General features: G+C 38.6%; 1 protein-coding gene across 1 annotated transcript in view; it reads right to left on the bottom strand.

Moving 5' to 3' along the window:
• RSF1 (remodeling and spacing factor 1) overlaps positions 1-14,741 on the bottom strand; it is a 179,625-nt gene that overhangs the window by 102,915 nt on the left and 61,969 nt on the right. Inside the window, exon 2 of the mRNA XM_006864993.1 lies at positions 9,974-10,065. Within this exon, the coding sequence (XP_006865055.1) occupies positions 9,974-10,065 (92 nt within the window). The remainder of the gene's footprint in view (positions 1-9,973; positions 10,066-14,741) is intronic.

Raw genomic sequence — 14,741 nt, 5'->3', positions numbered from 1 at the left:
CAGTGACAGAAGATACATCTTCATGATGAACCTGACCTATACTCAGAGCGGTAGTTACTCTAAATACCAACAGAGAGAAAAAGAGTCTTCAAATCAAGTATCAATGCTATCTGCTCTGTACACAGGGTAAACAGGGACGGGTAACTTAGACATTGGCTACCTAAAATGAGGAGACAATAAAGGCAAGAAGTGACTGGCTTACAAGGTTTCAAGAGGGAGTTTAGTTTAAGAGTATGGGGGGAAAGAAAGAGTCCCCACTGAAAGCTGTCATCTTGTTTAGATGGATCTGGTGAAAAGATTTTGGGACACGATTGGTAAGATTCAATAGTGAATAACTGTTATCATGACTAATCGCGAGTATCACAATTGTAAAGGCAGAAGTTTTATAACAAAAAAAGAGGAGTGGTTACTCTTATACCCAGAAACAGAGGGCCCTAGGATCATCAAGAGAGGAACGTACAAGTAGAATTCGGGACCTTAACGTGAGAAGCAGCAGCGCCAGCAATGGAGGCAGAGATGGGGGCATGGAGAGGGGGAGCAGCTGAAGACTCTAGATTCATGGACTAAGAAGAGAAGGACTAAGGACAGGAGCAGACTTGCAGAATGTGCCCTTTGGAGATGTAAATTATTATATGTGCCTGAGTGGTTTTTCATGTTTGTGTGTTTTCTAAAAAGCTAAAGTGGATAGAGAGAAATACTGTTAACTGATGGTACATGGAGGGGATTATAATCAATGTAATGAAACAAGGTACATGATTTGTTGAAATGTAATGAAACAAGGTATATGATTTGTTGAATGAAAACTGATGATATGCCCTGCAAACTTTCACTCAATCCACAATGAAAACCTTAAAAAAAAACACACAAAAAAAAGACCATGGAAGGTATACACAGAGTCACTGTTTTAAAAAAAAAAAAAAAAAAAAAAAAGTGAAACACTGATGTATGTTACAACATGAATCACCTTGGAAAACATTATATTAAGTGAAAAAAACAGTGTAAAAGTCCATATATTGTATGATTACATTTTTATGAAATGTCTACTACAGGCAAATACATAGGCAGAAAGTAGACTAGCAGTTGCCAGCGATCTCTAGGGAAAGGGAAAAAGTTATTGCTATTGGATATCGGGGATGTCTTACTGAGGGCATGAAAATGTTCTAAAATTAGAAATTATATACAAGAACATGTAAACACAATAACCTAAAAGTATTCATTTTAAAGATGTGAAACTAAGCTTAGCAGTTGTGATTTCAATATAATGTACTTTCCATTACTTGAAAGTCAAGGATGGAGACATGCGAGAATGAACATCAGAGAAGACACTGAAATTACTGTAATCATGTTACTATTCCCAGTCTCCTCAGCTACATGTGTACAAATAAATTACAATCATCTCTTTTTCAAATGAACTAAAATCTTTGTAATGTGGGTTCCTGAATCACACTAAAAATTCCTTAAGGACCATAACTATGTCAGAGTCTACATTCTGATAATGGATCTAGAAATTATCTTAAATGAAGACTAAATAAATGGGAATGACATAAACACCTATAAGTGCCGTTGTGAATATTACCAGGTGCGAAGCAGATATTCAATAAATTAATCATTAGTATTATACCACCTTTCTCTTTGAATTTCTACTGAAGCTTCCATATTTAAATAGGACTAAATGATGGGCTTCAGGGAACAAGAAAGTGATACTCATTTCATGTAGAGGTGGGCTTAACAATGACAACAAAAGAGAAATGTAGGATACACAGTAAGAAATAGAAAAACTCTTGTTGTTGTTAAGTGCCGTTGAGTCAGTTCCAACTCATAGTGTCACTGTATAGGGTTTCCAAAGAGTAGCTGATGATCTTTAACCGCCAACCCTGTGGTTCAAACCAACTTTGCAGTCCAGAGCATTAACCCACAGCACCATACCAGTACTCCAAAAACAACTCTTAAGTGATTAAAAATATAGACCATGACACAAGGCTCTATTTATAGTAAAAAAGGAAAAACAAAATTTCTTGACTGATGGATTCTTCGATGAGTGTAGATTATGGATGCAAGAAAAATGATGTTTTTGATAACTTCAATCTTTTCTCTATATATCAAGTTATTTATTGGTCCAGTTACGAGGAATTTCGCTGTACTTACACTGAGGTGCAATCCATACTGAAGACTAGTCTTTGGTCTACATCAATAAATATTTCAAGTCTCTTCACGTTCAGCAATCATGGTTGTATCATTGCATATTGCATCCTTCAAGCTGATGCCATGTTCTTCAGTTTCTCTGATTATTTGCTCAGCATACAGACTGAATAAGAATGGAGAAAGACTACAACCCTGACCCAATAAACAACATTCTTATCAATGGAGAAAGGATTGAAGTTGTCAAGGACTTCATTCTTCTTGGATCAACTATCAACACTCGCGGAAGTAGCAGTCAAGAGATCAGACGACGTATTGCACTGGGCAAATCTGCTGCACAGGAACTTTTTAAAGTATTGAAGAGCAGAGATGTCAGCTTGAGGACTAGGGTGCGCCTGACCCAGGCCATTGTGTTTTCAATAGCCTCATATGGATGCGAAAGCTGGACAGTGAATAAAGAGGATCGTAGAAGAATTGATGCCTTTGAGTTGTGGTGTTGGAGGAGAATACTGAGGGTGCCATGGACTGCCAAAAGAACCAATAGATCTGTTTTGGAAGAAGTGCAGCCAGAGTGCTCCTTGGAGGCCAGGATGGCTAAGCTTCGTCTCTCCTACTTTGGACATGTAGTTCGGAGGAAACAATCGTTGGAAAAGGATGTCATGCTGGGTAGGGTGGAGGGTCAGAGAAAAAGAGGAAGACCTCCAACGAGATGGATCGGCCAGGTGGCATCATTGATGGACTCGGGGGTGGCAGCGGTGGTGAGGTTGGCCCAGGATCGAACATTGTTTCGTTCTGCTGTGCATGGAGTCGCTATGAGTCGGTTCCGACTCGATGGCACCTGACAACAACAACAACAACAACCCTGACACACATTGTTCCTGATTTAAATCATTCAATATTACATCGTTGTACTCTTAACTGCCTCTTAGTACGTATACAGGTTCTTCTTGAGCACAATTAAGTATTCTGGGATACCCATTCTTCGCAAAATTGTCCACCGTTTGTTATGATCCACAGTCAAAAAATGCCTTTGCATAGTCAATAAAGTACAGGCAAACATCTTTCTGGTACTCTCTGCTTTCAGACAAAATTCATCTGACGTCAACAAGCCTCTTCTGAATCTGGCGTGAATTTCTGGAAGCTCCCTATTGATGTACTACTACAATCATTTTGAATTCTCTTCTGCAAAATTTTACTTGTGTGCAATATTAATGATATTGTACAATGATTTCCATATTCCTTAGGTCACCTTTCTTTGGAACGGGAACAAATATGGATCTCTTCCAATCAGTTGGCCAGGCAGCTGTCTTCCAAATTTCTTGACATAGACAAGTGAGCGCCTCCAGTGTTGCATCACAAGGAAATTTTCAATTTGTATTCCGTAAATTCCTGGAGCCTTATTTTTACCAATGCCTTCAAGCTAATTCTGCCTGGAAGGTCTGTGGGTTCTGTAGATCTGGCACAGAGATTGCTTGAATCCAGGTGCCAAACTATTGGCTCAAACTATTGGCTCAGAATTCCCAGAAAGCATGGTCTGCGCTGAGGTTATAAAAGGGTCAGGGCCTCAGCTCTGTTATCCTGACACTCATGTAATCTGAAATGTCAGGTGGCCTCTGCCTGTCTCTCCAAATCTGTTCATAAAGCTGGAAGATGGCCATACCATGTCTGGCCAGCAGTCGTTCCCAGTTAGTCTCTTCCTTTCACTGCTCCTCCTCAGTTTCTCCTCCCAGTAAGTATTCAATCCATTTCTCTAACCGTTTCTCTGAAGTTCCAGTTCCAGGATTGTCCTATGTTGTCTGTTCATTTGGTTACTTACATCTTTACTGCAGCGGGTCTGTATTACATGTCTGCCTAGAGCACCATCTCATCAGAAGTCCAATGATAGTGCTTCCTAAGCTACGTGGTTATGAAAACCAAAACAATACCAAAACCCCAAGAGTTGACCAGAGCATATAAAAAACCCAAAACACACCTACTACCCATTGAGATGATTCGGACTCAAAGCTAAAACTATTATTATATACATTTTCTGAAGCTGTAAATCGTTATAGGAGAAAGCAATCTCGTCGTTCTCCCAATAAGCGGCTAGGGATTTTGAACCATTGACCTTGCAATTAGCAGTCCTTCCACAAGTACAGCAAGCAAAGTCTAGCTATCATTAATTAGTTCATGCCTTAAGATTTTGTCAGGAACTTCTTGGCACCAGAATAAAAAAAATGCTATTCTTTTTTCTATTTGTTGAAGTTGTTGAGTCTAAGACGTTGATTTTGGTTCTTTCTTCTTTTATTATATGTGCATTTATAGTTAAAATTTTCCTCTAAGCACTGCTTTTGTTGTGTCCCAAAGGTTTCAGCAGGCTGTGTTTTTATTCTCATTTGATTCGAGTTGTTTTTTGTTTTTTTTTTGTCTTTCCATTTTTTGTTTGATTGCCCAATAGTTTATTTTTAGAAATTTAATTAAAGTCACTCCCACTGAGTCAATTCTGACTTATAGTGACCCTTTTATAAAAGATTTTCCAAGACTGTAAATCTTCACAGAAACAAACAGACCTATCTTTCTCCAAAGGAGCAGCTGGTGGGTTTGAGCTATCTTGAGATTACAGCCCAGTGCCTAACCTACAATGCTACCAAGGCTCCTTATAGTTTATAAGCAAAGTGTTAATTCAGTTTACATGTATTTGGTTTCTTTCTTCCTTTTTCTTTCTGTTTTTGATTTCTAATTTTATACTTTTGTGAACTAAGAAGAAGCTTCATTGTACATCAGTGTTTTTACGTTTACTGAGGCTTGCTTTGTGGCCTAAACTTGGTCTATTCTGAAGACTGTACCATGTGCACTGGAAAAGAATGTATATTGTGCTGTTTGTTGTTGGGTGGAGTGTTCTGTATATATCTATGAGGTTAAGTTGGTTAATTGTACTGCTTGCTTCTGTTGTGTCTTTGTTGAGGTTTATCCTATTTGTTCTATCCTTCACTGAAAATGGTGTATTTGCTATGAAAATGGTATATTCACTATGAGGTGGAACCAACTCAACGACACTAACAACAACTATTACTGTAAGAGCTCTGGTGGCATAGTGCTCCTAGAGAGAAACACGTAGCTTTCTGGTCCCATAAAGATTTACAGCTTCAGAAAGCCTACACAGCTCTCTATGAGTCAGGACCATCTCAATGGCACACAACAACTACCACCAACAACCACTATTATTATGGAGTTGTCTATTTTTCTTTTCAATTCTATTAAGGTTTGATTTATGTATTTTGGGGCTCTTACATTAAGGAGCTCTGGTAGCGTAGTGCTTACCAATTGGAGTTAGAGGTTCGAAACTACCAGCTGTTCCGCAGGAGAAAGATGAGGCTTTCTGCTCCCGTAAAGATTTACAGCCTCGGAAACCCTGTACAGGGTCGCTATTGAGTTGGAACCGACTCCACGGCACATAACAACAACAACATTGGGTACATAGATGTTTATAATGGCTATGTCCTTTTGTTCAGTAGACCCTTTAATCACGAGATAATGTCCTTTCTTAGTCTTCTTACACTGATTTTTGTCTGAAAGTCTGTTTTATGAGAAATTAATACTGCTACTCTTCTCCTCTTTATTAAATGATATTTGCTTGATGTATTATTTCTATCTTTTGATTTTTAGTCTGTTTCATTGTGTCTAAGGTTGTCTCATGTGGACAGCACAGTATTAGGTCTTGCTTTCTTATCCATTCTGCTATTCTCTCAATGGTGCATTCAATCCGTTTACATCCAGTGTTAATTATCATTATTAGGTAAGAATTCATTGCTGTCATTCTGCTGTGTGTTTTTATGTGGTGCTACTTTCTTTGTTTCACATAAATTTTGGTGCCAAGTTCATTTTGTTTACGGATTTACTTATTATTTCCTTCACTGCTGTTGTTTTAGTCTTTATGGAATCTTTATCATTCTTCTCTCTGCTATTTTGATAAGGTTTATTTTCTTGAGGTTATCTTGTAACTTTTTTTCTTCTCAAGTTTAAAATAATTTATTCTATCTTGAAATCATCTTGACTTCCTCTGCATTTGGTAATTCTGTTATTACACATTTATTCCTTCTTTTTGCTTTGTAGTTGTCCTTGATTACAAAATTGAGGTCTGTGGTTTCCTATTTTCAGTCTTGTAAGGTTTATTTTGCTTTGGTAACTTCTCTGAGTTGGTTTCTAAGTGATGTCATGTGGGATAATCTCAGGTTATTGTCTGTCATTTTTAGAACTCCCTTTAGTATTACTTTTAAGATTGATCTGGTTTTTACAATTACCTTAATTTTTGTTGATATGGAAATGTTCTAATTTCACCATCATATTAGAGGGACAGTTTTGTGTGGCTGGCAATTTTTTTGGATTCTTAGTTGGTAATTTTTTTTCTTTCAGAGCTTTGTTTATGTCATTCTATTATCTTCTTTCATGCATGGTTTCTGCTAAAAAGTCAGAGTTTAGTCTTATTGGTTCTCCTTTGTAGGTAACTTTTTGTCTTTCCTGAGCTGATCTCAGAATTCTTTCCTTATGTTTGGTATGCAAAGTTTGACTGTGATATGTCTTCGGTAATTTACACCAGAAATCTATCGTGCCTGGGGTGTGTTAAGCTTCTTCTGTTCCTTTCCTTCATAATACTGTTGTAGTTGTTAAGAGCTCTTGAGTCGGTTATGAACCATAGCTACCCTGTACAGGTTTCCAAGGAGCAGCTGGTGAGTCTGAATCACCAACCCTGTGACTCAAACTGACATTGAGGTATGAGTGCTTATCATACAGGACCACATCAGAAGTCCTTCATGTTATTAGCAAAGTTTCATTCCACTAAATCTTCAACAATTTTTCTCTCTGTTTTCTTCTTCCTGTTCTGGAATTCAAATCACATGTAAATTATTATTCTTGATGGTGCCCTATATAATTCTTAAGCTTTCTTCATTTTATTGTCACTCTTTTTATATTTTGGTCAATTATATGGAGCTATTGTCTTGTTTCCTTGTGTGAGTTAAGGTTGTCTATTGTCTCTGAGACAATGTGGTATTGTTGTATTTGTATTTAGCTGATGTAAAATGGTGTGTCTGGGATTTTTGCTTAATTTTGTTTTGAAATATTCGAGTGGTGCAGTCATGCTACTCTGGTAGCACTTAGGAGCTCACCACTTGTCTCCCAGGGATGTGATAGAAGATAGGTATATGCGCGCAATTCTCTGCATGCTGTTCATGTAGCACAGCTGGAGGCAGATTAAGCTGGTGCTGGTCACCATCTATAGTTGTTCAGGTGGTACATAAGTGGATTATAGAACAATAATCACAGTTAGGAAATGGGATAACTGTTGTTACATCGAGGGAACTGTAATCATTGAAATGAAACAAAGAAATGATTGGTTGCATGTACAAAGTTAAAATTTATCTGCACTCCGGTTGTAGAATTTATTTTATTCAACTTTTAGAAAAGACAAATACATCATTTGCGACATAATCTCCTGCTTTGCAATACCCTCTGCCAATCTGTCAACAAGTTTTCATATTCCCTTATTTAAAAATGTTTTAGGCTGAGCTGCGAGCCATGAATGCACTGCTGTATATTCACTCATTCATCCTCCAAGAGTTCCTTTCAGAAGGCCAAACAGATTAAACTCTCATGGAGCAGGAGCAGAACTATAGGGAAGATGCTTTAACACCTCCAAATGAAGTTTTTAGAGTGTCAACAGTGTGGGAAGAGGTGTGCAAATATGCAGTGTCATACAAGCTCACAAAGCTCTCAGAGAGCAGTTGTTGTTAGGTGCCATCGAGTCGGTACCGACCCATAGTGACCTTATGCACAGCAGAACGAAACATACCCAATCCTGGGCCAACATCACTATTGTTACCACGCTTGAGTCCATCGATGCTGCCACTTGGCCAATCCATCTCATTGGGGGTCTTCCTCTCTTTCTCTGACCCTCCACCTTACCAAACATGATATTCTTCTCCAGTAACGGTCCCTCCTGACAATATATCCGAAGTATGAGAAACAAAGTTTGGCCATCTTGGCCTCAAAGGAGTACTCTGGCTGCATTTCTTTCAAAATGCATCTATTGGTTCTTTTTGCAGCCCATGGACTTTCAATATTCTCCTCCAATACCATAACTCGCAGTCCTCTGTGTTTAATCCTAAATTTAGGCTTCACCATTTCAATAAGCATCTCACTGTAATGAGCACTGTTGATTATTGAAACTTTTTCCTGATAGTGCTCCAATACTGGCACTTGAGAATCCCAGAAAAATGTAAGCAACATTTTCCAGCTGATGGTTGACTTCTGAATTTTTTCTTGGTTGGCAATTCAGGATGTTTCCATTCTATACTCTTGCCGTTTACACTCAGGCTCATTGTGATGAATCTATGTCTCATCACCAGTAACAATTATTTTAAAGAAACTTTTACCTTCCTTCAATTAATCAGTCCAAATTTTGTTTGCGGATGTCCAAACGCTTCTGTTTATGTTCTTCCATGTGTTGTTTCAGTACCTATTTCGCACAAACTTTTAGAAATCCAAGTCTGTCAACAATAATTTCATAGGCATAGCCATGGCTGATTTGCAAATATTTGCCACAGAAACCACTGTCAGTCATCTAGCCGAAAGAACCATTTCATGTGCACACTCAATATTTTCATGAGTCATGGATGTGTACAGGTATTTTAATATAACCAGAGTGCAGATAATTTTTGACTCATCCTCATAAGCTTATATTCTGCTCTATAAGCCTTACTTCAATTCATAAGTTAAGAAAGAAAAATTTAAATACGCATTTTTTAAAAAAGAGTGGGTGTGGCCCTCACCTAGTGAATGGGCTACAATAGGCTTGCGTGTGTCTAGACAATGTGAGCATGATCACCATCTCCTTTCTGGATGTCAGCCACCGGAGTTGGTGCTGGGAGACACTTGGGAGAGCAGAACCGATTATCAGGATAGTGCCATGATTAGAACAATGACTTGGAAAAATTGAAAATGATCACATTGTGTCAGACCAGTTGATAATTCATCATTTGCTTTGGCACCCTATTGACTGTTTTCGTTCAGCTTCTTGTTCTAGTAGGTAAGTGGTCCAATTCTCTATCCTTTCTTTAGATAATCAGGGTTACAGGCTATCATATGTATCTATTTCATTTCTTTTCCTGTGTCTTTCTTGTAGATGGACTGGGTGTGGTATCCTCCATAATCCTGAGACCAGAAGAAATAGACGGTGCCTGGCTATCAATGGTGACAGATCTAAAAGGTATCATAATAGGAGGTCTTGGATACAGTGTGAGAAGTATGTAGAAAACTCATCAAAAAAGACTATGTTTACTGGTCTTATAGAAAGTGGTGGAACCCAGAGACTATAAGGCCCTTAGATACCCTTGAAGCCTTACTGCATGAATTTCAACGAAAACACCTTTCAATATGTTATTATTAATATGAAACATTCACTGGATCTCCTGAAGTCACATAAGAATTCAATAAAAAACTAAATAAAATGCAACTCAACATTTATATAGCCACAAGATCATTTGTATAAATGTGTTATCAATTTCCAAAGGAGCAACAGTAATAGATTTTTTTTTTCATTCTTTAAGACTGTGCCAGAGTTGTCATCTCTTCACCACACTTATTCAATCTGTATTCTGAGCAAATAATTGAGAAGCGGGTTTACATGAAGTACATGGAATCACGACTGATATCTGACTTAGGACTATTTCTTAATAGTAGCAAAATAGGACAATTACATAAAGATAGCAACCATTGACTTTGTAACTTCTTAAGTTAAGCATATCATGAAATGTAATATATATATATATAATTAGAAAGGTTCTTTACAACTGTTTACCTTGATCAAATATTTTTCCCATCTGTCTGCTGTAACAGATTTGCCAATCTTCCTCATCAACTTTAAATGGAGCTCCACCAATTCTTTTGGTACTTAAAAGACAAAAGGAAAAAAAAAACACTGTTAGCTAGCAAGATGAAACAATTAACATTATTAAAACAAAACAAAGAGAATTTTCCCAAGTCCTGGTAATTTTTACGAAATAGATGTTAATTTTTGCAAACAAAGCTAAACAGTTGAAAGCCACTCTCTTAACTATGAACAGGGATAATCTTGTTTACTTGCCTTCCAAGGCATTATTTCCATTTTCTGAAGAGCTCAAATTATTAGAAAGCTATTATTCTTACTTTAAGTGAAATACGCCTTCCTATAACTTCCACCCTCTGGTTATTAACTCTTATTCTATAGCTTCAAAGACAACACTTTAAAACTCTCTTCTACTAGAACCATCAAATATTTGGAAACTCCTCTATTTTATAGGTTATTGTATCTTAGGCTCTCTTTTCTGATTATAAACAAACAGTGTGCCCACAAACATCCACTGCGCATGATTTGACTGTGGTGTTTAATTATATTCATTGTTGTTGTTGTTGTTAAGTGCCATCGAGTCGGGTCCGACCCATAGCGACCCTGTACAGGGTTTCCGAGGGTGTAAATCTTTACGGGAGTAGAAAGCCTCATCTTTCTCCCGCGGAGCGGCTGGTAGTTTCGAACTGCTGACCTTAAGGTTCGCAGCCCGATTCGTAACCACTACGCTACCAATTATATTCATTAGACCTGAGAAAAATATTGCACGCTCATGCATACATGCATGCACAAACACACACACATCACTAGCAACCTATGAAAAACTAATAGGTATGTGATCTTAAAAGGTTCCACGGTCAAGTACATAAGATAAATACTAGATTTTTAAATCTGTCATTTTTTAACACAGCACAACTCCTTATAGTCTTTATTTATTAACTGAATAGTGTTATGAATACTGTTGCATGACTGGCAAGGAGGTCATGTCTGACTTCTTCTGCCTTCACAAGGGGATAGGAGAGTCAAACTCAAAATCAACCCAAGAGGGAAAAAAAGAAAAATCAACCTAAGGATGATTCCTATGAAGTGGAAGTCAGACACGCCTTCACCCAATAACCTTCTTTGCCCTATTTTGTCACCAACTGTCGCTTCCATGGCATCCTTACTTCTCTTCTCTGCTGGGTTTGATAATCCACTGCAATGGCAACAGAAAACTCAAAGACATACAATTATAGAGTTTATTAGGGAAGTGAACAGGGTACAATTCAGGATTAAAATCAACTCAGGTTGCAGCAGTTCTCCAATCAGGAATGCCTATTCTCTGCTATCCTGTAGACATAGCTCACTCTCGTCTTTGGCCTCTGCTCTCCTCAGGCAAGTGTTACAAAGCTCCTTTAGCCAATCTGTAAATGTCCAAAGGATACATTCTGCAAGACAGCCTCCTGCCCATGTTGTTGTTGTTGTTGTTAAGTGCCACTGAGTAGGTTCCAACTCATAGTGACTCTGTATAGGGTTTCCAAGGAGCGGCTGGTGAGTTTGAATTGCCAGTGGTGTGGTTCAAACCAACATTGTGGTTCAGTGCTTTATCCCACAGCACATGCCAGGACTCCACTCACTTTTACTTGGTCTATAGGCCCAGAAGCCTGCAGCTGCTCTGTCTCTACAGTGCCTCTTCTGCCCCACATTTCCAGGTAGGGAACTCATGGTCCACTCATGGCTTGTCTTTCTTGATGGTCCTGAGATCATCTGTTCATCCTTCTGAAATAGCTCCTTTAAACAAGCAGGATGGCAAAACTAACCAATCCCAGTGTTAAGAGTCTATTTTTCCTTTGTGCCACCTAATCATTTGGTGGGAATTAAGAAAACAGAAAAGCCATTATCAAGTAAATTCATGGTATAACAAGCTATGAATATCCAAGAAAGGGATTTGTAACATTCTGCAATATATATGATCAGAGAATCTGTTTTTACTTCACTTTCCTATGAAGTCTAATGTGCTCCCTATTTGCTCTAGTTTCCCTATGACATAACTGTACCTCAGTTCATAAAAACAACTATGGATAATCTCCCACAACCAAATCTCGTCCAAATATACTGTTTTCATGTCGCTCCTACTTTATAAATATCATTCATGATTCTTTTTTTCATTTTTTAAAAAACTTTTTATTTTGAATTGAGTGAAAGTTAACAGAGTTCATCAGCTTTACATTCAAGATTCCAGGATTTTCAACTCTGTTTGTTTTATTTGGACTCTCATATCTTTGTTGTACAGGGTCTTCGTAATCTACCATCTTGCCAAAGTCGTGTTAGTTAAAAATTGGGGGCTGTTAGTGATGGGAACTCCTCTTTTTTTTTCCCCCCATGGCAGTTTTCTCCTGGCATAAAATGTATTATTATTATTATTGGAGGTGAGGTATATAAGGATGGGAGATCTCAACAGTCATTGCTTTGTGCTCCTCTCCCAGCTCTATCTCTTTCCCTAGGGACCAGGCACCCTTCAGGTAGGGTGGGGTCCCAGCCTCTTGCGGAGCCTTTCAGTGTCCCACCTAAAATTTTCTGTAGTGGGACAGTCACACTGGAAAGGACAAGCAGACAAGCCTGGAACAGCTAGAACAACAGAAAATACATCTTCAAAGAAAGATCAGCAGGAAAAACCCAAAACAAAAATGTCAGTATACTGGCTACTATAAGAATAAGCAATTGTTCGCCGGGAAGCCATCAAGGCAAGCCATCAAGTCCCTTCAGGACAAACCCCACTCTAAGACTGAAACGCAAAGGGAACACATGAGCAGGCATGTAGGCTTGCTAGCAACTACACTGGCCTACTGGTGAGTGGAAGACGGGGAAAAGCAGCAATGAAGAAATGGGCTGAGTTCAACAATGTTCCATAGATTCTCACTGACCTGGAGCTGAGAGAGAGAAGAGGAAGGGCTGGTGGGTCCAAAGTGTGGTGAGACCTGGGGACACAGCCCATGGACAAGGACATAGCCACAGAGGGCTAGCTAGAGCTGAAAGTGAAGTATTCAGCTGATATAAAGTGAGGGGAGAGGCACAAGAACACCCCAAACTTCCAGACAGTACCCATTTGACCTAGCCTTGATGGTTTGATAATCAGAACTCGACTTGTGGTTGTTATGTACCGTGGAGTCGGTTCCGACTCATAGCGACCCTACACTGGGTTTCCGAGGCTGTAAATCTTTACGAAAGCAGAATGCCTCATCTTTCTCCCATGGAACAGCTGGTAGTTTCTAACTGCTGACCTTGCGATTTGCAGCCCGATTCGTAACCACTACATAAATTTTTACGGGAGCAGAAGGCCTCATCTTTCTCCCATGGAACGGCTGGTAGTTTCGAACTTGCGGTTCACAGCCTAATTCGTAACCACTACGCTACCAGATAACTCGACTAGAGGATGATAAAAAAAAAAATTTCTTTTTTTTCTGATAAAGGAAACAAGGGTAAATTGCTACAATTTGATGAACTTGACCTATATACTACTCATGGATGTAACAGCTTAAAATACCAGCAGAGAATCTATTTTAACTTTTTAAATGTTAGGTTTTTTTGAATAGGTAGTATTGACACTCATCTCAGGCAATTTGGACATGTTATCAGGAGAGACCAATCCCTAGGGAAAAGACATCGTGCTTGGTAAAGTAGAGGGTCAGCAACAAAAGAGGATGAGCCTTAACATGATGTATTGGCACAGTGGCTGCAACAATAACTCAAATACAGGAACAATTCTGTGGATGGCACATGACCCATCAGTGTTTCATTCTGTTCTATAGAGGGTCACTGAGAGTCAGAACTGATGTGACAGCACCGAAAACAGCTCCTGATGTGGTGGTGTAGGATCAGCACTGTAGGACCAGCACTGGACTGCAAATGGCGAGGTCGGCAGTTCAAGCTCACCAACTGCTCCTCAGAAACCCTATGCAGGGTCACTATGAGTTCAAACTCACTCAAAAGCACTTAACAACAACAATATTACTGACATGATTTAAATTCAAAAAGTACCAAAGGTGTAAAAAAATGAAGTCCCTCATTCTCTCATCCCTTTACTCCATTATATACTAGATTGAAAACAAATGGCCGCTCTATTTTGTAGCTTCTCCCATGAAGAAATTGACCCTAACTCCAAATGATCACTGCAGAACTATTCACAACAGCTAAAATGTCTATCAACAGATAAATGGATAAATAAAATGTAAAACATCTATACAATGGAATATGACTCAACCATAAGGAGAAATGAAGTTCTGATACATGCTACAATGTGGATGAACCTAGAAAACATAATGTTGAGTGAAGCATGTCAGCTATAGAAAGACAAATATTGTATGATCCCACTTGTATAAAATATGTAGACCAGGAAAGTGTAAGGAGATCAAAGTAAATTACGGATCACCAAAGATAGGTCAGAGGGAGAGACAGAGAGGAAGACACATAGCTTAGAGGGGCACTGAGCTACTTTTGACGGTGATGGAAAAACCAGAAACCATTAATGATGATGGGTGAACAACATGCTGAACATAATTAATGTTACTGAACTGTATATGTACAGAGTAGAGAAATGGTGTGTGTCTTTCACCTATATGTTTATCACAATAAAAAACAGAAGAAATGGAAAAATATATGTATATATGTCAACAAAGAGGGAAGGAGGCTTCACATTAAGTATCAATGCTATCCCCTCTGTAAACAGGGTAGATGGAGACAGGCAACTTAGACATTGGCTACC

This window comes from Chrysochloris asiatica, unplaced genomic scaffold (genome assembly GCF_000296735.1).
Source record: "Chrysochloris asiatica unplaced genomic scaffold, ChrAsi1.0 scaffold00074, whole genome shotgun sequence".
In the NCBI taxonomy this organism is placed as follows: domain Eukaryota; kingdom Metazoa; phylum Chordata; class Mammalia; order Afrosoricida; family Chrysochloridae; genus Chrysochloris; species Chrysochloris asiatica.
Note: the sequence above shows the minus strand (reverse complement) of the source record. Positions and strands in the feature narration are given on the sequence as shown.